Source organism: Monodelphis domestica, chromosome 5 (genome assembly GCF_027887165.1).
Source record: "Monodelphis domestica isolate mMonDom1 chromosome 5, mMonDom1.pri, whole genome shotgun sequence".
NCBI lineage: Eukaryota > Metazoa > Chordata > Mammalia > Didelphimorphia > Didelphidae > Monodelphis > Monodelphis domestica.
This window is the reverse complement of record NC_077231.1, coordinates 292,363,659-292,388,990: the sequence shown is the minus strand read 5'-3', so window position 1 is coordinate 292,388,990 and position 25,332 is coordinate 292,363,659. Positions and strand designations below refer to the sequence as shown.

The 25,332-nt window shown below is 35.5% G+C and overlaps 1 protein-coding gene across 1 annotated transcript in view; it reads right to left on the bottom strand.

Annotated features, from left to right (window-relative positions):
• Positions 1-25,332, bottom strand: part of KCNH8 (potassium voltage-gated channel subfamily H member 8) — a 406,798-nt gene that overhangs the window by 70,045 nt on the left and 311,421 nt on the right. The window contains exons 8-10 of the mRNA XM_001369648.3: positions 24,173-24,373; positions 17,056-17,255; positions 15,274-15,523 (exon numbers count right to left, since the gene is read on the bottom strand). Of these exons, the coding sequence (XP_001369685.1) occupies positions 15,274-15,523; positions 17,056-17,255; positions 24,173-24,373 (651 nt within the window). The remainder of the gene's footprint in view (positions 1-15,273; positions 15,524-17,055; positions 17,256-24,172; positions 24,374-25,332) is intronic.

The window sequence follows — 25,332 nt, the reverse complement described above, 5'->3', positions numbered from 1 at the left end:
CCTTTTACCTTCAAACAGACCCATATCTCTCCCAGGCTTAAAAAAACAATCACTGGATCTGTTCATCCTTGATATATGACATCCAATATCTCTCCTACCTTTTGTGGTAAAATTCCTTGAGAAAATAACCTAAATTTTATGCTTCAACTTCCTTTCCCTCACTACCTTCCTCATTTTCTACAGACTGGATCTTAACTCATCATTCAATTTACTTTGCAATCTGCAAAATTATCAGTCATCTCTAAATTGCCAAATCTGATGAGCACTTCTCAATTCTCATCCTTTCTAACCTCTATGCAGCATCTAGCATAGAGGATCACTCTCTTTTCTCCTTGATATTCCTTCCTCTCTAAGTTTTTATGACATCAATCCATTCTGGTTCTCCTATCCTTTTGACTTCTCTTTCTAAGTCTCTTTTACTGGATCATCATCCAGTTCATGCTCACTAATGGTGGGCATTCACTAGGGCTCTGTTCTGGGCTCTCTTCTCTTATCCCTCAGTAGAATTTTACTTGGTGATCTCATTAGTTCCAATGAATTTAGTTACTATCTCCATGCTAAGTGATTCTCAGATTTACTTATCCATTCCTAACCTCTCTTCTAACTTCTGGCCTCCTATCTCCAACAGCATATTAGACATTACAAAATTGATATCCTGTAGACATCTTAAAACTCAACATACCCAACACTTAACTAATTTTTGCAACTTCCTTATTGCTTCAGAGTGTGCCACCATCCTTATAGTCCTTTGAATTTACAACTTTCATCTCATGTCCAATTATTGTCAAATCTTCTTGATTTAACCATTGCATATACCTCCTTCTCCTCTCTTACACTGCTACCATCCTTGTATAAGCCCTTATCATCTCACAGCAGGACTATTGCTGTAGCCCATTGTTATCCTTTTTCCTTATGGTCACTTTCACTTCAGTTCATCCTTGACTCAACTTTCAAATTAATCTTCCTAAAATATTACCATGTTATTCCTCCATTCCCCGTTCTCCTCATTAAATAAATTTCAGTGGTTCCTTATTACCTCCAGGATCAGATATATTTTCTCATAAGATGATAAGATTCAGAAAGATAAGATCATACATCTTATACGTCTTTGATTCATTGATAACTTTGTCACTTTTTTCATAGTGTACAGGCCCTCCGTATATGTTTGATATATGAATGAGTCTCTAACAGAGGTAGAAATATCTCAGGGAGGTAATATATCCTGATGGAAAGAATGTGGGATTTGGGGTCAAAAGACTGAGCTTTGTATCACAATTTGGTCACTTGCTGCATTGTGAACTTTGACCAGACACTCAAAATCTATAGGGTTGTGTTGCCTCATTTGTAAGATAATTAAAAACAACAACAAAAGTTCATGTTAATATAGTATTGTTCAGTCACATGTGAGTCTTCATGACCATAACTATCCATGGAGTTTTCTTAGCAAAGATACTGTAGTGGCTTGCCATTTCCTTCTTTAGTTGGTCCAGTGGATCTTTGTATCAGAAAATCACTGATTAAGTGATTTGTCCAAGGTCAAATATCTAGGAAGTGTATGGGGCTGGATTCGAACTCAGATCTTCCTTTCTTTTAGTAAAGATGGACAGTGCTATGCTATTTTTAAACTAAAGATAAAAATCACCATTCACCTTAAAGTAGCTAGTATTTGTAATTCCATTGAGGGTGATTAAGATTTGGTTTAGCTACAAATCAATTAATTTAGAAGTACAGTGTGACTAGTTAATATAAACAGGGCCTCCCCCCCAATCAATCAATCAATCAATCAATCAATCAAAACAAAGATGTATTCATTCGGTATATACTCTTAGGCTAAGTACTATGCTAGATGCATGTAAAAAGAGAAAACCAACATAGTCCTTGCCATTATGTTAGAAGGAACACTGGGCCACAAGTCAGAAATTCAAGTAAAGTCCTTGCTTTGCCACTAACCAGCTGTCTGACATTGGACCAATGACTATGCCTGCCTGGGGCTCAGTTTTCTCATCTAAACAATGAGAAGAGTAGACCAGATAATGGTGGCTGACATTTCCATATGTTATTTTACAAATATTATTTCATTTGACATTGTTGAATTTCACAAAACTGGGGTGGGGGTAGGTGCTATTAGAGTAAGACAGCCATTTGCCTTTTGTCACAAAGCTAGTAAATGTCTGAGATGGGATTCAAAGTCATTCTCCTGACTCCAAATCGAATCCTTCTTCTGCTACATCATACTGCCCCCCAATTGCTCTCAAAGGACCCTTTGAGCTCTGACATTCAGTGTCATTCTATTTTTCTCCATCATTTTCTTAGTTTGAAATGGTTTGTGAGTCATCCATCCTCCATCTATAACTTATGCTTGGTTGTAATTTGACAGTCCAACGCCATCTGTAACATGTATGTTTGTTTGTAGCATTCACCCATTTTATTTTTAAAAGAAACCATCATATAATAAATGAGGAAAACACCATTACCTTGAAATAAAACAAAAATATATAGAGCCCACCAATCAATTCCCACCATTTCAACATATGCTGCTCCAATAAACTAGGTTATGTGACACCTTCTGGTGGGGACTAGAGAGCTGGTTAGCTTGAAGAGATTTATGGCATGTCATCTGTTTGCTGGTTCTTCTACCCTGTAATAGCAGTAACATTCACTAATTCATATTGGGAATGACACTACATGTATTGTGTAGAAAGTGAGAAGTAAGAGAGAGTTCTGGCTCTGACCTTTAGATGCGAGAATTTGGGAATGTCTTTTTAGGGTCTTTGAGCCTCAACTTTCTAATCTGAAAAATATGGATAATGATGCTTACACCTTCTGCTTTAGAAAGTTAGTGGGAGGAATATGTTTTGTAAGCATTAAAGTGCTACATCAAAAGTGGGAACCATTATAATTACTATGGATCAGGTACTTTTAAAGTATCTGCCACTGTTGTAGTTATGTTCCAATTGTGTACTACTCTTTGTGATCCCATTTGAAGTTTCCTTGTCAAAGACACTGGAATATTTTACTATTTTGTTCTCCAGTTCCTTTTCCAGATGAAGATACAAGAAGCAAACAGAGTTAAATGACTTGCCAAGGGTCACACAGCTGGTAAACATCAGAAGCTGGATTTGAATTCCTGACTCCAGGTCTGACACTATCAACTGTGCCACTTAACTGCCCCTGAGGTGCCTATTAATTACATCAAATCTTGCCTGAACCATACTACTAGTTGTATCATTTTTGGGGAGTCATTTAACCACTTGTTATCCATAGATATCACTCAAAGACTATGAGTTGCAGAAAATGTACGTAGGTACATTTTATTTTTATTTTTATTTTTTTACTGTTTTGACAGAGGGAGTTTCCTTAACAGTTTTCCTCTTCCAGTGAAGTTACAGGTCTAATCCCTATTCTCATAAGTCATATGGAAGAGTATATTTAAGAAAGACAGGCTTCGGTTTTCTTCTTGAAAAATGATGTAGCTATCTACCCAATCTAAAAGTTGGATACTTTGCACAATGGGTAAATGGTTAAAGGATGCAAACAAATGGTCTGAAGAATAAAAAATCAACAACCATATTCTGATTGTTTGTTTTTTGTTGGAAAAATGTTCCTAATCACTAATAATAAGAAAAAATGTAAAGCAAAGCCACAGTGATGATGATGAAAGATAAAAATAGTGTTAGATGGGCTTTGGGAAGGCAGAAACACTAATACACTATTGTTGGAGCTGTGAATTTGTTGAACTTGTATGGAAAAAAAATTGGGACCTAAGCTATAAAAAAGACAATTATTTGTATCCTTATGCCTATAGTGTTATTGATTTGGAACTACAAGGGATTTTAAAGTTCATTAAGTATAGCCTCCTCATTTTATAAGAGAAGATATTGAGTCACAGATAGGTTAAGTGACTTGGTAAAGTTGTATGCAGCAAGATTTGAACTTGTCTACCAGCATAGTGCTTTATCCATGGAACTATCTAGTTGCTACTATCAATGGGCATTTATTCCAAAGATGTAAAAGCTCGAGAAAAATTCCCACATTTATCTTTTAGCAGGAAAGTGTGGAATCAGGCAGATATAGTCAGACACAAATATGTGTTGATTTATTTTGCTTAACTTCTTTTCCTTATTATGAAGGAGGTTTCTGTAGGGAATGGGTTGGTATTGAGAAATGATAGCAAGGTACAAAAATCAGTGCCCATAAAAATTGGAAGAATATTCTGAACAGTATAGTATTTCCTAGGTGGCTCTTTTCTTACTCCTGATGCCATGGGATCAATCAATAAATTGTCCCCAAATCACCCACTTTATGAAGTGCTTGCTATGTACCAGTCACAAAAAAATGGCAACTCAAAGATTCAGAGAATTTGTATAACCTGTACACAAATATAAAGTATAAACAACTGTCAGTGAGAGAAGCAAATATGTAGAAATTTCAAAAAGCAATGAAAACCAGAATGTGGGTGGTGTGGAAAACCCAGAGACAGAATCATGTGGCAATTTATTAAATCTCTCATAGAAGATAGAGAATACATTTAACAAGTGGAAAATCCAGTAAATTGTGTACTACAAAGGAAAGCATTTATGTGGAAGCCTACAAATTTGCATTATATTGTGTTCTGTTGTGAATGATCTTTTTATCTTTCATTCTGATACTTTTCTAGTTAGTTAAATCTAATGTTAAACAATTCCTATTGAAAAATCATGCTTTTAAAAAACCAAAATACAAAAATATATGAATAAAATTATAAAGTCTGGAGTTCAAATTTTAGTTGTGACATTTTTAGGAAACCTGTTTTGTTGATGGTTTATTATAAAGATTAAAAAGTCATGTTGTGTTTTGTTTTAAAGTTGTTTTTAAAATGTTATGCTAAAAGAAGGAATCACTGCCTCAGTAAAATATGGGTTTTGTAACACAGAATACAATTAGAGTTAAAACATTTGGAACTATTCCTTGAAATATAAAAACAAACCTTAGTCCTTAATAGAATGATGGAGTTAGCAGGGGTCTTAGCTTCAAAGGTCATAAGAATGAGCTTAGAGAGGCAATCGAGCAGAGGAAAATCTCTTAATATAAAAAAAGATAAATAAGGGGATTTGTTCTTTTGACATACAGACAAATGGCTTGGATACAGTACTTATCTTCTTTGCTTTGTCATGGTGGAGGGAAACAGAGGATATGAGCTTGCAAATTGAAAAGAAATCAGTGGAAGGTCTTTCCATTGGTAGGCTTTAAAGATGGAGGTAAGTAGAGAGACTGAAGGCTGGAAACAAAGTTGTTTGTGCCAGATTTTGATACTAAATTATAGTGGTCACAAAGGGCTTACTGAACTCTGGGATTATCCTAAAAGGGCTTTGGAACATATGTGTTTTTGAAGTTAAAAACCCTATATTTTGTGTTTATTATATTTCAAAGCAGAGGAAAAAAATCTTGGACTAAGTAATGATTTGGAAAACTTAAAATCTGGTTAGAGATTTCACTAATTTGTGGCTAGTGTTTGTATTTTTTAACAATTCCTCTAATTTGGTGTTATAAAATATATTAATTATTAAGTATGATGAACAACTATTTAAAAACTTTATTTTTGATAAATAAAACATAATTTAGTAGAAGAGCATGCCATGATCTTTGACTCAGACCACCTTATGAGAAGCCTGCTTATTGGACATCACTTATGAACAGTATTTAGGTATCATTGTCTATTTGACATCTTTTCCCCAATTTGTCAATTGAGTACCTAGAGGAAGTAAACAGCTTTGCAAATGCAAAACTACAGCTTGATGGTAATACATCAATAATGATGATGATGATAGCTAACATTTATATAGAATTCACTATGTGCCAGAGAGCATGCTAACAGCCTTACAAATATTATCTTATTTTGATTGACATCACAATTACTTTAAAATAGGATGCATAATTCCCAATCATGTTAATAACTGAATATAAACAGAGGCAATGTATTGAGTCCTTATTAAAATGCAGAATGGTTAATGAATAGAAGAAAAACCTTGTAGTCAAGAATACCTGAATTCAAGTCCTGTCACTGACACATGTTGGTTTAAGTCATTTAGCCTGTCAGTGATTCCATAAGACATTTATCAATCTTTACCAATGACTTCATCATTGCTGGACAGTGGCTTTAAAATAGGACATTTCTCAAAACAATGAAATCATAGGTGTGGACAAGAATGTACTTTACTATTGAATGAGGCACACAAAGCTTTATGAAAAAAAAAACTTTATCCCATTTTATTTATTCTGACAATAACTTTAAAGGTCACCATTGATTAAACCTCCTCTATATTTCACTGACGGGCAAAATACTTCTTAGAGAATTAAGAGGCTGATTATTCTACAACCCACAATTTTCACAAATTAACCTATGGACTTGCTGTGAAAATTATAAATCAAGAGATCCTACTATCCTTGTGATGAAGTTTCCTTAATGACTGCCACAAGTACTCATTATTCTTTTTTGAAATACAAACACTTAGCTCTCCTCCTCAATATTAACTCTTTAGTGAATTCTTAGGATATTCGAACTAATGTTTGCATAAGATACAAGGCAATTATATCATAACTTGGCTGTTTACTATTTGCACTTTGATATAGTATCAGTTAAGTCATACATCCATAATAAATGAAGCTTAAAATGCCCTTTAGTCTAAATCCCTCTGAATGCAATCATTTTTCCATGAAATTTATAACAGGAATCCTGGAGGAAAAAAAGCCCCTATATAAATAAGGATATGGAAACATTTTTGAGAAAAATAAAATCTTATTCTATATAAGAGGACTCCTACTAGAGAAATTTTAGACACGTAATATAATTTGTGAAAACATATAAAGACAATCCAAACCTTATTTAACACCAAACGATTCATGCTGAGGGGAAAGCTAATGAATAGAATGATTATTGGGAAGCTTATAGTGACCTATCACACTTTATTTGGCATCAGATGATTCATAAATCCTTTCAGTCTTGGAAAATTGGTTCAGAGAAGGAGTGCTTGCTGATTTCTGTGGGAGACCATTGATTTATTGTAAAGTTCCAACTGACATTAATTTTTTCCTTACATTTATTAAGCCCCAACCCACTTCTTGGTAACTTCTAATCACTGACACTAAACAGAGATTAAACTTGCTACCTTTTCCAGATCACTATTCTTTAAAAACTTGAAGTAGGCATGCTTTTCTTGAGGTAGCAATGTACTCTTTCTTGAAAAAAATCTTCCTTGATAAATCAGAACTGTTCTCTATTAGTAGAAGGCAGTAACCGATAGTTCAATGGAGGATTTCACTATACTCACTATGTTCCTCTGGATACACACTAGTTTGTGAATATTCCTCTTAAAATATTCCACATGTATCATGCTTACTCTTCTAACTTGACCTGGATATGAAAATTCTATTAATGAAATTTAGATTATAATATCTTTTTAGTACCCATGTCATAATGTCAGCCTAATTTGAGCTCATAAATAATGACTTACACAAACCAACCTATTAATGCAATATCTTCCATTTTGTACATGTACAAGTGTTGTTGTAATTGTTTAAATACTGGATTTCCCTATCTTCCTAGGATTGAAATGCATGGACTATTAATGGATCCACCGAGACCACTTGAGCTCAGTTTCTGTGCTGAGGAGGCCTTCTAATTTTAGCTTCCATGGTAGCTGTGATGACAGGAATGTGCCATCATGCCTGCCCATAAATTTTATACATCTAAACAAATGAGAGGCATTATACTTATCCCTCCTAATTGTCAAATTACTTATTACTACTGGTAAGAAGTCCTGATTGAATGAAGGTTATGTGTAAATTACTCTCTCCTGATCCTCTTAAAATAGCTAGAAATGTAGCAAATAGACCAAGAACATAAGTGAGAGGAATGGAAAGAAATTCTTTCAAGGATATTCTCACTGAAAAATGATCAAAGAGTTTGAAGAAGTAAGTAGGACTAAAGAAAAGCTTTTAATATATTGAACAAATATCATGGAATATGACACTGATGAGAAATCTCTAGAAAATTCAATAATTCTTCAACCAATATAGCAAAAATTCCTTTCAAAAAGAGAATAGAGTGGTTGCAAAAATCAGAATGATTGAAGAGAAAAATAATTAAATTAGAGCTAACAAAGAGAGATTTTAAAGGGAATCAAAGGCTTAGAATAAAATATGAGAAAACTTAACAAACCAGTGGATATTTTGGGAAAAAAGAATAGAGTAGATCAAAGTTAAACAACTTAAATGATATAAGAATTTATTGAAGCAAAATCAAAAGACAGAAAAATTGGAGAAACATAAAATTTGTACAATAAAAAGCTGATCTGAAAATTGTCTCAGAGATCATCTAAGAAGCATATTCTCCTAGGAAAAAAAGTGAAGAAAAAGTCTAAAACCATATCTTAGGAAACCATAAAAGAAAATTGTCCAAATGTTTTGGGGTAAGAAGCTCAAGCATAGCTAAATAGGAACTATAAGATACGGTTGGAAAGGAACCGTGGATTTAACTCATCACTAAAAGTTCTGGTAAATCTCCAAAATTTTATTATCAATCAGAAGATTCTATAAATAGCTTGGTACAGAAAGTTGTGTTTCAAGGACTTTCAGTCAGAATTACCTAGGTTTACTCATCATCAATGAAAAATGAAAGGAAGGGCTAGACAAGGATATGCATATAGTTAAGTTAAATGCCTTATACCAGGGAATTATTTATTCTGCAATATTGAGCATAATTAGATAGAAGAAAAAATGATTTTGACAGAATTAGTATCTATGAAGTATTCCCTAAAAACAAAATTAGACAGAGCCTTTGAAATATAAATATACCATTCAAAAGAACTTAATTAGGTAAATTAGTTTGATTAGCTTGGAAAGAATATAATATCATAGATTTAGATCTGGGAGTTAGCTTGGAATTATTTTAACTGGGAATCCCAACTTGTTAAAAGGTTATTGAATAAACAGAGATACAAGCACAGAGTTTAGGCATTAAAAATAAGTACTTTCCCTAACACCAGCGAAGAAGAAAAAAGGGAGAAGAAAATTCAATGTAGGAGAAGGGAATACTTGTGAATGAATGAATAGAAACAAAATATTACTAAGCTTACTATGTTCTATGCACTGTCATAAATGCTGGAGGCACAAATATAAAAATGATAACTTCTGCCCTCAAGTTTTTTTTATTAAAAAGGGGAAAACAATACATATTGGAGAATGGTGCCCAAGAAAGAGTATTTGGCAATGAAAAATTATAGGGATGACAGAAAAGTGTGTGTGCCTGCAGGTGTCTGTCTGTGTGTATGTATGTGTGTGTGTGTGTGTGTGTGTGTACAGAATAGCAAGACTTAGAAGCAAAGTGTCCATAATAGTAATCTATTACTTGATAAATCCATATCTTTATAATAATTGGTGAAGTTTACAAGAATTTCTGGGCAAACTGGAAAGCAATCTGAAGATAAATGTGAAGATAAGCATCTTATACTATATGCCACAATAAATTCGAAAAGGATAAACTATTTCTGTAAAAAGCAATGTACCATAACACAGAAGGTTAGTGCCCTCACAACTGTGAATGAGGGAAAGTTTTTATAAAGACATAAATATCTAGTTTTGCATTGCAAGAAACAAAAGCCAATTAACATCTATTATAGGTGTTGATGGAAATGATGCTGATCAAGTTATGTCCTGAGCTGAGAATTCATTTAGATCAACTTAAAGCTGGTCAAGTTTGAGACTCCACAAAACAATCGCTAGAGAAATGTCTCTAGAATAATAGATATGAAAATTATTTTCCACTTAGAGGGATAATTAAGAACTTTATTGATTCTTCTTTTCTGTTTTTTCCTCTTGTGAAGTATGCAGACTTGAAAAGATCTGATATCATAATGGAGAGAAAATACATTATTTTATAACTGTCAGTTTTTATTTAAATAAGTCATTTATAAATAAAAATTAATTTGCTGCAGTGGTTGATGATCCTGTTTTAGTGATGCCAGAGCCCACTAGAATGACATCAGAATCTATTATAAAAAGAAAAAAATAATTTGATTAAGCCCAAGGAAAGAAAGATGGATAGTGTTCCAAACTTGTCTTACCATCTACCAGATCTGCTTGAAGTATTCCTTTCTGAGGAAAATGAGAAAACTGTATCTAAGCTTCAAATCATACTCTGCTGTTAGTATGAAGACTTGGATTAATGGAAAGAATGAAGCTACTTGCTTTGTGAAGAGGGATGTCCTCTTGCTTTCCTCACTATCCCATTTTGGTGATGTACGTCGTCTATTCACTTCTATCAATTGAAGTTTAGAGTGACATCTAAGCAATAGAAACAAATGGACTAGTATTCCAAATACAGTGAGATTCTGGTGTTAGTTTTGTCTCCTAATACCACCAAGATAAAGAGGTTCATTGCATCATGTTATTTAATTGTCACAATAGCCTATTATAAAATGGAGAGATTGAAACTATTCTGTTTTTTTTCAAAGCTTTGTGGGAGCCTCAGAATTATTTATCTGAGATTTGCAAATTCAGTTTCCAAACTTTTTGTTTTTCAACATTTTATGTTTATATTGATCCCCTCACCTTTAAGCATGACCTTACTTTCTTCTCCTTGTTGTTGCTTGGTTGTTTCAATCATGTCCAACACTTCATAAATCCATTTGGAGTTTTCTCAGCAAAGGTACTGGAGTGTTTTGTCATTTCCTTCTCCAGCTCATTTTACAGATAAAGAAACTGAGGCAAACAGGCTTAAGTGACTTTCCCAGAGTCATACATTTGACTCAGGAAGAAGAGTCTTCCTTACTCCAGGACTGGCACTTTATATATTGTGCCACTTATCTGCCCTTCTTTCTTCTTTCCTAGTCCTCATCAATAAGCTATGTGGGCAGAAATTCTTGACTGCTTATAGTAAACCATTGAAATAAACCAGATATGAGTTTCTTTCCCATTTTAGTCATAGTATTACCCTTTAGTGAAAAGGAGGAAATGTCTTACAGAAAGTGACTTCTGAGGTTGTCAGAAGTGGGATAAATTGTGTTCAGAATTTACATGTAAATCTTTTGATACCTACAATAAAACCCAAGGGAAGGATTATTCTTATGGGTTGGGGAGGGTGATTGAACCTGTGAATTCATCAGTACTGGCTAGTAAATTCTCATTTCTAGATTGATATCTATTCTGCAATTTAGAATTTTAGGGAACTGTCTAGGGCACTGAGAGATTAAAGGACTTGCCTAAGAGCAAGTGAATGTCAGAGATGGGTTGTGAACCAATCTTTTAAGCAGTTAGGATACATTACATTTCTCATTTAATTTATTTCTTGATTCTCATTATATCTATTCCCCCCTCCTGTGCTTGTTGCCAAAAAACAAACAAAAAACCAAAAGCAAACAAAACCAAAACAGAGCAGATATATGTTAATTCTCATGGTTAGTTAACTATTTTTCTATATAATTAGTTTGAATTGGAAAATTGAGGATGTGTATATGTGTGTATGATAATCATGGATGAACATAATCTATGACCCATTTTACCAGAAAGTAGATGGGCCAGCCATATGCCCCAAACAAGGGGCGGTCTGAGTATTGAACCTGTATGCAGTGTGCTGAGAGCTCTCGGGAAGGTTTGTGGAAAGATGCTGAGAAGAGCCACAAAGAATGAAAAAGAAAGGGCAGTGGCCATCCATTCCAATAAAGGGAACGGCCATAGTGATGACCTCATGAATCCATTAAAGTATCCATGTAGTTTTCATTTTCTCCAGAGCCTGACTTTACACCTACAAATATATTAGAGGTGACCGTGATTGGGATTAAGAGAAATCCATGTGTTTGGGCATCAGCCTCCTCCTGTGTATGATATATAGTACTAATTTTATTTAGATAAAAGGCAAGATCTCTGGGCTTATGGACACGGCTGGGCTTGCCACTATGATCAAGATTGAAAAGCAGATAAGTGGGGCTAGACAAACAAGGTGGAACCAGATTGTCTTACATCACATTGCATAATATTATATTATATTCTACTACCATATATTACATTATTCTGTTATATACTTTGAACCTGGATATTTGGTATAGGTAGCTTCAGGGTGAGGAAACACACCTCTTCCAATGCAGGCTGACAATTTCTCCACAACTTTTACTCTTTTTTTTAAACCCTCACCTTCCATCTTGGAATCAATAATGTGTATTAGCTCCAAGGTAGAAGAGCGGTGAGAGCTAGGCAATGGGGGTCAAGTGACTTGCCCAGGGTCACACAGCTGGGAAGTGTCTGAGGTCACATTTGAACCCAGGACCTTCCATCTTTAGGCCCAACTCTCAGTCCACTGAGACATCCAGCTGTCCCTCACAACTTTTACCCTTAAAGAGGAACCTAAGGAGCTGAAAAGGTAAGTGACTTGCCCAGGGTCTCACAGTATACATCAGAAGTGAGATTTACAGTTAAGTCTTCCTAGCTGAGAGACATTGACTATTCACTAATTCATTCCTCCTGTAAACCTTAAAATTTCTTAGACTTATAAGTGTTGGAAATTTCCCATGAATATTGTGTATATCTTTAGTTAGAAGTGAATTTAGAACTACAAAATTATTATGTTAAATGATCAATGGGGAGACTAGTCTCCCAATGATCATCAGGGGGGATTGTAAACCTTAAAATTTCTTAGACTTATAAATGTTGGAAATTTCACCATTGAGAAATTTCATACTTGAAAAATTTCCTATTGAGAGTGGGAACTCTATTGGAATGTGAACCCCATTGGCATGGGAGGTTCCTCCTCCCCCTTCTTAAGATTACTTTAGGACAGAAACCTTTTGCTGAACAATGGAAAGGACTTTGACCTATGCTTAAGCATAGAACAGGAAGTTCTTTGAGTCATGATTGATTTTAGAATTGATACAATGGAGATACTTGGAATGACAGAACCAGGTCTTGGAAATTGCAATCTCCACCCTATTCAGTCCTAACAGGATTTAGGAAGGGCTGCAGCATAGATCAAAATTTAATTATTCCAATCTCTACCCTACTCAGGGTAACAGGATTTAGGAAGGGCTGTAGCAAAAGATCAATATTTAATTATTTGAGAATATGACCTTCAACAGACATGTGCAAAGCCACAGACCTCTGGGCGGTCCTGGGTTAAGCTAGAGCCACCATTGGCACAGGGAAGACATGGACAGTGATTGGTAGATGTGAGAACTGAGGGGAGGGAACTTGGATGGTTTCCTTAAAGATAGAGGGGTCTGAGGACTGAGGGGTGGTTGGAGAGTTTTTGGCTCTGAGTGGTTGGAGAGGTGCTCTGAGAAGCTTGCTCTGAAGGAAGCTGGAGGTGGAGGCCCCTGAGACTGTTTCTCCATTTTGGTCACGTGAGTAATAGGGACTGATCTCCTTTCTTTGCCCCAGTTATCTAAGGGCTTGGGCCTTTTGGCCCAGCCTAAAGAGAAGGGGTATTTAAGCCCTATTCCCTTCTCTCCCCTTTCTCTCTCCCTCTCTCTATCTCTAATTCCTTTCTTCCTCCTGTTTGTAATTAAACTCTATAAAAGGTTGACGGCTGACTTGAGTTTTCATTTAGGAATTATATAGCTGAATTCCTTGGCGACCTTAAATTAATATATATCAGTCTTTTAAAGTGATTTCCTTGTCACACTCCTATGATATAGCATGATTATATCATATTATACTATACATATATACTCATAAGTACACATATGGATATATTTATATATATATATATATTGTACATATGTATATTTATAAACATACATACAGATGAAAGCATAAATATCCTTTAGATCCTGAATCCTTGATATTAAAAGCATTGCAAGGGCAATTAAGAATATGCAAAAAAAATTAATGGGAGTCCATGTAGTGATCTCTGAGTTTGGGAATAGAGGTTGCAGTCAGGACAATCTGAGTCTGAATTCTATCTCAGTCACTTAATAGCTCTGTGGCCCTGGATAAGTCATTTTACTTCTTTTAGTCAAATTTTTCTCATCTGTCAAACAGAGCATTTCCTTCAGGGGGTTATTGTGAGGATCAAATGAAATACAGACTCAACACTATCTACATCTGAACCAATTTGGTTTATAATAGTCCAAATGTAATCCTTGACTCATCACTCTCATTGTCAATAGTTCCAATCTCTAGTCACATCTTACTGTTTCCATCTTCACAAAATGCCACCACTCCATGGGTTCTCTTCACTCACTTCGCTATCACCTTAGTTCAGACCTTACCCACCTTTCATCTGGACTATTCTATAGCTGGATAATCATGTGCCCTGTGACTTTAACCTCTTTCCATTCTAATCAGTCTTCCACTGAGCTGCCGGTCATTTTTCCTAAAGTGTAGGAATGCCCACATTATTGACCCACTCAATATCCAGTGGCTTCTTCAGACCTCCAGTACTCTGCCTAGCATTTGAAGCTCTTTTTACTCTAACCCCTTCCTACCTTTCTGATGTTATAGTTGATTCCTCTGCAAGCATTCTGTAATTCAGCTACATTGCCCTGTTTCCTACTTTAAACACATCACCTGATTTCTCATCCTTCTGTCTTTGTGATGGCTATTCTCCTGGCAGGAAATCTTTTATCCTTACTTTTGCCTCCTAAAACATTGATTTCATTTAAGATTCAGCTCAGAATCCATATTTTTCAGGAGGTTTTTTCCAGGTCCCTCTGTTAAAATTAAAAAATTAATCTCTAATAATAAAAATATTCTATTTTACAAAGGTTTATTAAATGATCATTAGAAATCAAAGAATAAAGAAGATACAAAATAAAGACCACGTGCCCATGACTGATCAGCCAGTTCAAACACCTGCCTTACCACCACCAACCTGAGACCAGAAGTAAAGAGCTGGGACCTTTCATATCCCCGCCTAATATCCCCTATGTACAGGAAGTACATAATGACAGAAAGTCAGTGGACTCCTGGGAAATGTAGTTCTTTTTTAGTGTAACAGATTTTCGACTATACAAGTGTTAGTGCTGTCCCCTCTGAGAATGGAGTCTTCCTATTTTGTAGGTATTTTATAGGAATCTAGTTAGCTTGTTCTTTTATTGACCCCCCTATTCAAGGAGAGTTCCCTGAGCGCAAGGACCATCCATTTTTTTTGCCTTTATTTGAATCTCTGGCCCTTAGCACAGGGCTTGAATCACAGAAAACACTCAACCTGCCCGAGTTTCCATGTGTTTTATACAGATATTTATACTTTGGAGGCTTCATTCCATTTCTGAGAACAGAATTTTTCCTCTTTCCACACAGACATACCTAGTATAGCCAGCACCATGCTGTCTTTGAGGACTTCCATAGAACCTGAGCACACAAAGTAGATGGCTTGCAAAGCATCACCCTGCCGCAGGAGGTACTCTCCAGGAGCACAGAAGGAGGTTTTGATGTGCAGAGACAGTGACCTGAGACAACCCCGGCTGGCACACTCAAAGAGGGACAGCTGCAGGATCTCCTTGTTCAGATGCATGGTGATATCTGAGCGCAGCTCATCGGGAAAATCTTTTAGAAGCTGTTGAAAGAAGACATAGAAGAGGAGACAAGCTGCTGTGAGGGCAGCTCCGTTAGCTCTGCCCCTCATCAGTTGTATGTTTATGAGTAAACTGGAACCCATTGAAGCCTCATTTGGCTTAGGGTCTGAGTATTAGTTTTTATTATTTATGCTAGGATTATTAGCAGTTTTCTCAGTTATAAGCAATGGAAGAAAGAGTTAATTATTTGTTTCCAAGATATATAGATGGGAGTCAACTGGATTCCAGGAATCCTACATCTGGCTTTCACCACATTATGAAAATGGAATATATCTTCATTGTCTTCTCCAAACTCTTACCCCAAAGCACACAGACAAATTGTCTAGCGTCTTTGTCATTGTCTAGTCTTTCAGGTAGCATTTTTGGAAGGCGCCTTAGGTGACTAGAAACAACATGGCAGTGAAATGAAGAGAAGATTGGAGTTGGAGTCAGAAAGATGAATTCAAATGCTGTTTCAGATACTTACTAGTTTCTGTTACTCTGGACAAGTAATTTAACCTCTCCCAGCCTCAGTCGCCTCATCTGTAAAGCAGGATTAAGAATAGCACCTACCTTATATCACTATTGTGAGGATGAAATATATATATTTTCAACCTTTACAAGTACCTCTGTATATGTTACAGGATTTGCATAAATGCATGTTTCATTTTGATTAAAAGCTACCAAAGGAGTTTTGATCATGACATAAGTGTTTAAAAAATAATTTCCAGAAAATACTAAATTCATGTAATTTGATTTTGTGCACAATTAAATCCCCCTTTTAAAACATGCATTTTAAAAAATGTGACATCTTATGGATTTTTGTATTAAAGTTCTCATTCTTTCTTTAGGCATCATCATTTCCATTGCTTTTATTTCTTTTCTTGGTTCTACAGGATATAGTATACAGAAGCCAAATAGATTTCTACTGCATATATATTAAGTTCAAGAACTATGTCTAGAGATTGTTAATATTGTTACTTAATTTAGACTTATATTTTGAATAAAATTCGTTTAATTTGCCTAAAAATTACAGAAATAAAATTTTGTAATATGTGAAATAAAAAACCAACAACTTTAAACACTCTCTGACTGTTAGCTATTATTAAAGCTATAAGTTGACCCATGAAGCACTTCTGGAAGAATTGGCCTTGGATTGGAGTTGCCCAGGATGAATTTGTTATCTTCATGATGTTACAACAATGGGTCAAGTAGGTTAATTCAAACAACTGAGTAGTGAAAAATGTAAGTCCAACTGGCTATTAAATTGGATTGTTTGGTCAATTTAGGCCAACAGGCACAGGGCAGTGATACAATCTAAATAGGGATTGATGGCAGTGAAAGGAGATAAGATGGGTTTTATCTGCTTAGGAAGGACTCTAAAAATAAACGCTGCTTTCATTTTTTGGCCCTTTTCCTCCTGAATCCTGTATTGTTGTTGGAGTTGATCTTTATCTGTAATGCCCTCCATTTTGAAAAACAATCAGAAAATATGGCTTGTGTCTAAAAGGGCAAACGAAGGGAGGGTTGTTACCTCATTGGAATCAATCCCATTATTGACCGACCAAGTGGTTTGGAAATATTCCAGCATTCTCTGCTTTAGCTGCTGTGGAAGGTGATGGACACGGATGAAGTCCTTCAGATCCTTTGTCCTTGTGTGGTAGAGAGACCATCTGGAGTACATTCGCTGTATGATTGCAGTTACATTTCCAAAGACCAAAGCATGCATCAATGCTGGGGGGAAAACAGAAGAACAGGAAGAATACCAGGGTTTGAGTCTTGACTCTATTATTGGTCCCAAGGCAGAAGAGAACAGTAAGAGCTAGGAAATGGGGGTTAACTGACTGAACCAGGGCCACATAGCACTGAAATGTCTGTGTCACATTTGAACCCAGGACCTTCCATTTCTTGGTCTGGCTCTTAAAGCACTGAGTCACCTACCTGCCACCTACAGTGCTTTTTGGTCAGATGAAAATATATTTATTGAGTGCTTATGATGTGCCAAGACACTGTGCCAGACACTTGAGATGCATGCAGGGTTAGCATGGATATTCATCTGCTCAATTTCAACGATACTTTATCAGAGCTACCACAACTAAAAAAAAACTTAACTTCTATCTTAGAATTAATACTGTGCATTAGTTTCAAGGCAGAAGAGTGTTAAGGGATGGGCAATGGGGATTAAGTGACTTGCCCAGGGTCACACAGCTGGGAAGTATCTGAGGCCAGATTTGAACCTAGGACCTGCCATCTCTGGGGCTACCATAATTTTGAGGAATAGTCCCTGAAAAACATTGTCATGTTCAATATTTTCATATTCATTGGTGGTTGCTAAAGAATGCATGCATAGAAGTGAAACAAATAAAAAAACTTAAAAAAAGTCTCTATGCTTTAAAAGCCAAATAAGTTTCCACAAATTTGTGTGGTGTTTGTGTGAAGGTCTGGCTTCACTCATGTAAAAATTCCTTTGCTTCAAAGTGTTGTCTGAGAGCTGAAGAACTCCATTTGTCAGTGAAGTAATAAACAAATCTGCTACAAGACAATGAAATTAAATCCCAGTTATCAGATCCCTTAATATCCTCATGAGCTGAATGTTTGGAAGCACTGCCATCTTTAAAAATATGTAATAGTCCTTTCATGGAGATTAAACTGACTACTGAGAACAATCAGATTCCATTATTTTAACTTTGCTTTCCTTAATTATGTGGATGATTTTAACTCTGCTTTGCCTAATTGTAATGTGCATAAAGCACTTAAAAGTAAGAGAGGTAATATGTTTAGATCATTTAGCATCATAATTGTACATTATCAATAAAATGAATTACTGGATTAATTGTAGCATTCATGAAGGGTTTGGGGAAAGGACTATTCTTTATTTGATCTCATTTATAGCATAGAGAAAGATTTAGGATTTTGTTGGTATTTTTTTTAATCTACTGTCTTCCATCATTTCTTATTTTGTAAGTTACTGTGTTCCTTCAGTTCCAGGTTGTCATTTTTATATACCTGGAGAAAAATCGTGTAACTGTCATCCTGAGTCATGTAAACTACAATTAAAAGTTGAGTTTGAAGATATTCAAATCCTGGTCAGTTAGAAAATACTCTTTCTTTCCCTTCTGCTCCCCAAGGGACATTTTCACCTGCTTTAAAATCACCTCCTAAAAATGCACCTTAGCTTCCAAACTAAACATTCTCAACCTATTGACATCATTTATTATTGGACTATAACTTCTCAGCCGCTTGACATGGCAGGCAGTTCTGCAGATTTTATGACATTATAGCTGTAGAGATGGAAGGCACATTAGGGGTCATCCTAATTTTTACAGATGGCTGATCAAAGTTACATGACTTGTCCAAGGTCTTATAATTAGTATGTTGCAGACTTTGAATTACAACCCAGGTCCTCTGATGACAAATCAAGTGCTCTTTTTGATGACCATGGAAGGCTTCTTCTTTCAGTGGCTAAGTGGCTAGAGTGCTAAACTTGTAGGCAAGAATACCTGAATTAAAATCTTATCTTTCATATCTACTAACTGGGTGACCCTGGACCACTCCCTTAACCTTTCTGACCTTCAATTTCTCACCTGTAAAAAAGAAATAATAATATCCTGGGGTACCTTCCCCCTGGAATTATTGTGAGATTCAGAAGAAATCATAGAATAAAGGATTTAGAGTGAGAAGAGACTCTTGAGTTCATCTAGTCCAGAAGTTCTTAATTTGAGGTCCATGAAATAAAAAAAAAACTCTTCTGATGACTGTTTCAAAATAATTCATTTAACCTATAATCCTATGAATTTTAGTTTATGTATTTAATTTTATTTGATGAAGGGATTTGTAAGCTTCAATGTATTGCCAAAGGGGCCTATGATATAAAAAAGTTGAGAATTCCTTATTTAATCTCACTCTTTATTTTACAGAAAAGAAAAGTGAGGCTCAGAGAAATTAAGGGATATGCATTATGTCAGAAAGTTAGTATTTGGAGTAGGATTCAAACCCATGTCTTGTGATTCTAAGTCCAGTACTTTTCACATTACTGTACATTACACTGTTACCCAGATAGAAAACTTTTACAATCCTATGTTGTGGTTCAGTCATTTTTAGTCATGTCTGACTCTTTGTGATCCCATGAACCATAATGCTTGTGTGTGATTTCCTTGGCAAACATATTATAGTAGTTTGCCATTTCCTTCTTCAGTCGATTAAGACCAACAGAGAAGTTCTCACAGCTAGTAAATTTCTGAGGCTGGATTTGAACTCAAGTCTTCCTGACTCCAGGTCCTGAGCTCTATCCACTGTGCCACATAAGTGTCCAATAAGGGTCTATTATTATTATTATCACTGGTATTATCCTGGCATAATATATGCATATTTAATAATATTTGATATTACATACATGCATGCATAATATCCTAGTATTATTACTAGTATCTCCTATGAGGCAAAATTATTTGTATGCTCCATTTGCAGGAGATCTGGGTCCCTGCTGCATCTATCTTGCTGGATGTAGTTTACTTTCAGTCTTTACTTTCATAGCCTAAAGCCAGTTTGCTGGGGAGGAGAGGAACAGAATATCTTGTGGACATCCTTGGTTCCTTTCCTTCCTTTGTTCCAGGTATGCTGGATCATGGAGAGTAAATGGGCCACAAATGGGTAGAGAACATTTAAAAACATCTTTGTAAGTCTTGGGTATGTGGGCTACAGAATCTTGATAAGCCTGGGAAGAATAGAATTATAGGAATGTTCTAACTAATTGTTCACTTGTTTCAGTCACAGATAACTCTTCCTGCCCCTGTTGGCCATTTGTTGACAAATATCCTGGAGTGACTCTCCGTTTCCTTCCCCAGCTCATTTTATAAATGGAAAAACTGGGGTTACCAAGCTGAAATGATTTGTCCAGGGTCTTACAACTAGTCTGACACCAGATTTGAACTCAGGTTTTCCTGATTCCAGGATTAATGCTATATTTGTTACACTATTTAGCTGTGCTAATAACGAGATTAACAAGAATTTATTAGGCATATGCATCAGGCACCATGCTAGAGGATGGGATAGAAAGAGTTTACATTCTATTGAGGTAGACAACATGCACACACACTCAAATGTGTACAAAATACAGAAAGGACACAAGGTAAATTATTGAGGGACAGAGTGCACCAGGAGCTGGGGTGGGGTGTAGGTCTGGAGAGGCTTAAAGTACAAGGTTGATGCTAGAAATGAGGAAATCAGGCATGTTCATTCTATATTTATCAAGGACACAATATGTTCTACCCACACTGGGCTATGCCTTAATAACTAAATAATCCAGTTTTTTTTTTATGACTTTACAGTTTCTGGACATTTCAAACCGTGAAATTTATAGAGCTAAGAGGAAATTCAGAGACAATCTAGTCCAACATTGGACCTGTCCAAGAGCATACAGTTAGTTTGGGGCAGAAGCAGGACTGAAATTCTTTGTCCATTGATTCCCAAATCAATGCTATTTCTTTTACACATGAATGTGTTCCACATATTCTCTGTTTGAGGAAGCTTCTTTTATAATTTGTCATATGGAAATAGTGATTTCCTAAAGCATACTATGTTTGCCTGAAGGTTATAATGCTATTTCTATCATACTAGGAACATTTAGCTACATAAACTTTTAATATGGAAATTGTTGATTAAATAATGTTGAATTAAATTCAGTAAGGATTTAATAAATGTTTACTATGTGCCAGGTATTGTGCTAAGAGTTGGAAATATAAAGACAAAGATAGTCCCTGATCTTGGGAGTTTATATTCCACTGATGGGATACAATCTATGGATAGATGAGTAAATACGATATACTTAAGGAGAGAAACACAGGGATGTGGACAGACAGACATGTGTGTGCAAGACAGACTTACAAGGAGAGATCTATTGATCTATCTATCATCTATCTATCTATCTATCTATCTATCTATCTATCTATCTATCTATCTATCCATCCATCCATCCATCTATCTATCTATCTATCTATCTATCTATCTATCTATCTATCTATCCATCTATCTATCTATCTATCTATCTATCTATCTATCTATCTATCTATCTATCTATCTATCTATCTATCCATCAATCCATTTATCCATCTATCTATCTATCTATCTATCTATCTATCTATCTATCTATCTATCTATCTATCTATCTATCCATCCATCCATCCATCCATCCATCCATCCATCTATCTATCTATCTATCTATCTATCTATCTATCTATCTATCTATCTATCTATCTGTGTTAGTGAAAGGCAGAGATGGAGGGACAGAGAGAGACAAAGATAAAGAGAGACGGAGTAAGAGAGAAAACAATCAGGGCAATTAAGAAAACTTCATACTATTGTTATCAGGTTATTTAATCATCACTTAATTCAGATATACATTTTTATTTCACAGGAAAAGTTTCCAAATGATATCATAGCTAGAAAGAGTTAACATTGTTTCTCGAATGACTGTGCTTGCAGAGAACAGTTTATGCAGTAGGAAAATATGAGTCACTGACTGCACAGAATATAGTAGGCAAATCAATGGAGAATAGCCTAGCTTATCTGACAGATATTGCAAATTCTAATTTAGTAAGCTTAAAGTCCTAAAGAACTGAATACTTCTCAAATTCTCCACCAGGAACAGAAGAAATATCTACAAAATACTTAAAGCTTAGGGCCATATTTACTCTTGAAGGGGCTATAATTTTAGCATTCATTTCAAGAATTAAAAAAACCTATTAACTAAAGTGATCATTACATGAATGAAGTCTATATATCAGAAATAAGATCATCTAGAGAAGGGGATTTTGAGTCAGAAGACCTGGGTTCAAATCCTAACTCTTCTACTGTAATCTTGGGCAAATCATTTGATTTTTCTAGGCTGATTTCCTTAATCTATCAGAAGAAAGATCATAAGATTTGTTCCTATTATAAATGCAACAATAAGCCATTGCTGTTTCACAGTCCCTTAAGCTGTTACTTTTTTTTCCTAAGGAGGAGAGTAACTTGACATCACTATAACCCCTTTTCACTACTTAAACATCTTCTCATAGGTCACAACCCAATTTCTTTCCTGGAAATTTTCCTTCTTCATGAAGTCAGCCTTCCTTGACTACCCAGTTCCAATGATCCCTTCCTTCTCTGAGTACCTCACTCATTTAACACTTATATACTACCTGGTATTAGAAATGATTTATCCTTTATTTGTAAATGTTCAGTGTCCCAATCTGCCCATAAGGTCCCTGAGATCTATAGTAGCTGTGACTTCCTCCTCTTTGTGTATCCCAGATCATTTAGAACTAGAATTTCACTAGAATAGGTGTTCAATGAATATTGTTTAATTGAATGAAACTTCACAACCAAATCACCCTCATATATAGGGATTCCATATATCTTTCCCTAAACAATGGTTAAAAAGCATAAATGCTGATGACAAAGGGGAAGAGTAAGGATGCTATCAAAGAAATTTGTAGTTGAAAAAGAAGATGGGCCAGGAATGTGGTGAGAAGGGAGAACAGATAGAGAGCCCATGTGGTCCACTGGTACCCATGTGAAGTAAAGAGAATATGAAGACTTTTGGATATTGGGTGGACTCTTATTAGGAAACCCAAGGGGAGGACATGGTTCAAAGTAATAGACATGGATTTCTTATAATTTGCATCTTTGGAGGGTATGCTCATATTAAAGTAATCATAAGATCCAAATTTGGAAAATTAGAGCTTTTAGAAATACCGCTGAAGGGGAAATCATAATGTAGTATAGATTGAAAAGATGACCTTTAAGGCCCTTATAAACTCTAGCAAAAGTTTATATGAGTAGTTCCCACTTAGTGTAAAAAAATGAATCCCTGTAATGGCTACATTATTCAAATCCTCCTCAATATTTCCAGGGGACAGGGCTAATTATCACAGTTTAAGTATTAAAAGTTCAAATAGTGTGAATTCAAATATATGTGATCATTTCACAGAATTTGTTATTCTAACTAATAGGACCCAAAATGTTTTTTCTGGCCACCTGCTCTCTCAAATATAACCTATCTAGAAAGATTGTGACCTATTCAAAAGTGACATTCAAGTCTTCTATAAATTATAAGACAGAACATGTAAGAAATATATGTTTCTTGCTATTTAATTGTGGAAGTTCTCATGCCCCATCTCTTCCTTTCAGTGTTCCTCTCCAGCTGACCCATTGACATTTCTTATTCTATTACATTATAGATTAACAATATCTGGCAGCATTAACCTGATTGTAGAATAAAAGATAGTTTGAGATACAGAAAACTGTTCACATTTATACCCAGAATCCTCATTACTCATAAGCACAACAGGTATATTTGGGAAACTGTGGCTGCACCTGTATACAGAAAATGAACCAGTTGCTAATTGCTTCCTAATTGGCTATTATAGATAAAGTTCTCTCCCAGAAGGAATTCCCTGATATCATTAGTGGGTATTAGCATAAATACCTTGTAGCAAAAAACCAAAAAGATGGATCGCTAGAAAAAGATGAATTTTTATGACTGAGGATAATTCCAGCCACACCTTTGTTGTTTCTCATGTGGTCATTCAGAAAGCAAAGGCTAAAGGAAGAATGGTTTGGAAAGTAACTCATTCCTGCTATCTAGGAAAAAGAAAAAATATTCTACTTACCACCAATTAGCATTGTACAGATGGAAAAGATCTTTTCTGCATCTGTGTTGGCGGAGACATTCCCGAACCCAACACTGGTGAGGCTGCTGAGGGTGAAATAGAGAGCTGCAATGTAGGCACTTCGGATGGATGGGCCTCCTAAGGTGTTATTGCCACCATAGTAAGGAGATTCCAGGCGTTTCCCCAGCTCATGAAGCCAACCTATAAGGGAAAATAAAGAGGAAACTTAAAATGGGAAAGGTAATACCAAATTAGTCTGGCCATATCGTTATTTGGGTATTATAAGTATTCGCTTGGTATAGTGGATACAATAATAATAATGGGAATAAAATAGTAACAATAATAATGAGGATTTAGATAGTACTTTAGTTTGCAAATAATTTTACACATTATCTCATTTGATTCTCAAAGCAAACATGAGAGGTAAGTGCAATTATTATCTTTATTTTACAGTTGAGGAAACTGAGGCATGGAGATTTTTTTTTTTTTGGTCTAAGTTCTTTCAAAGCCCGAGTTCAAACTAAGGATCTCTAACTCCAACTTAGGTCTACTTTCTACTATCACATTGAATTCCATCATTTTTGCATGAGAAAGAAAAATGCTTGCTAGTTGGAGAACAGTCTGCTTCCTAGTTCTATTACCCATGACATTCATTTCTGTATTGGATGTTTTGTAAGTAAAGAGATTTATGTAATAGATAGATATCCATAAACCTAAAGGAAAATTGTTTAAAGCTTTTTTTTTCATTCCTTCAGGGGCCAACTAAGAAAAGCTGAATTCAGCAAACTCCAGCGGGTCCAAAATGTTATTGTTGTGGCTATCACACACAACATAGAATACTGCAGGCCATCTGCATCGATTCATCTTATGTGATCCCTGCTCATGTTCTTCCATAAGTCTTGCATATAGGGTCTATTACACATGTTGGGCAGATGGCTCATTAAAAGACCTTTCTTTAGGTCTTGTAACATTTCAGGGATACTACTGCATCCCCTAATGAGGCTATCCCTCACTTTCATATGCCTTGCCCATTTCTTTTTCAGATTGTAAAATTCCTGCTATCTTTTTATTCTACTTCTTGGATACAAGTCACCATAATATATTTCAATCTATATTTGGCCCTCTCCATTCTCAGAAAATTTAGAATTTTGGGAGTGTAT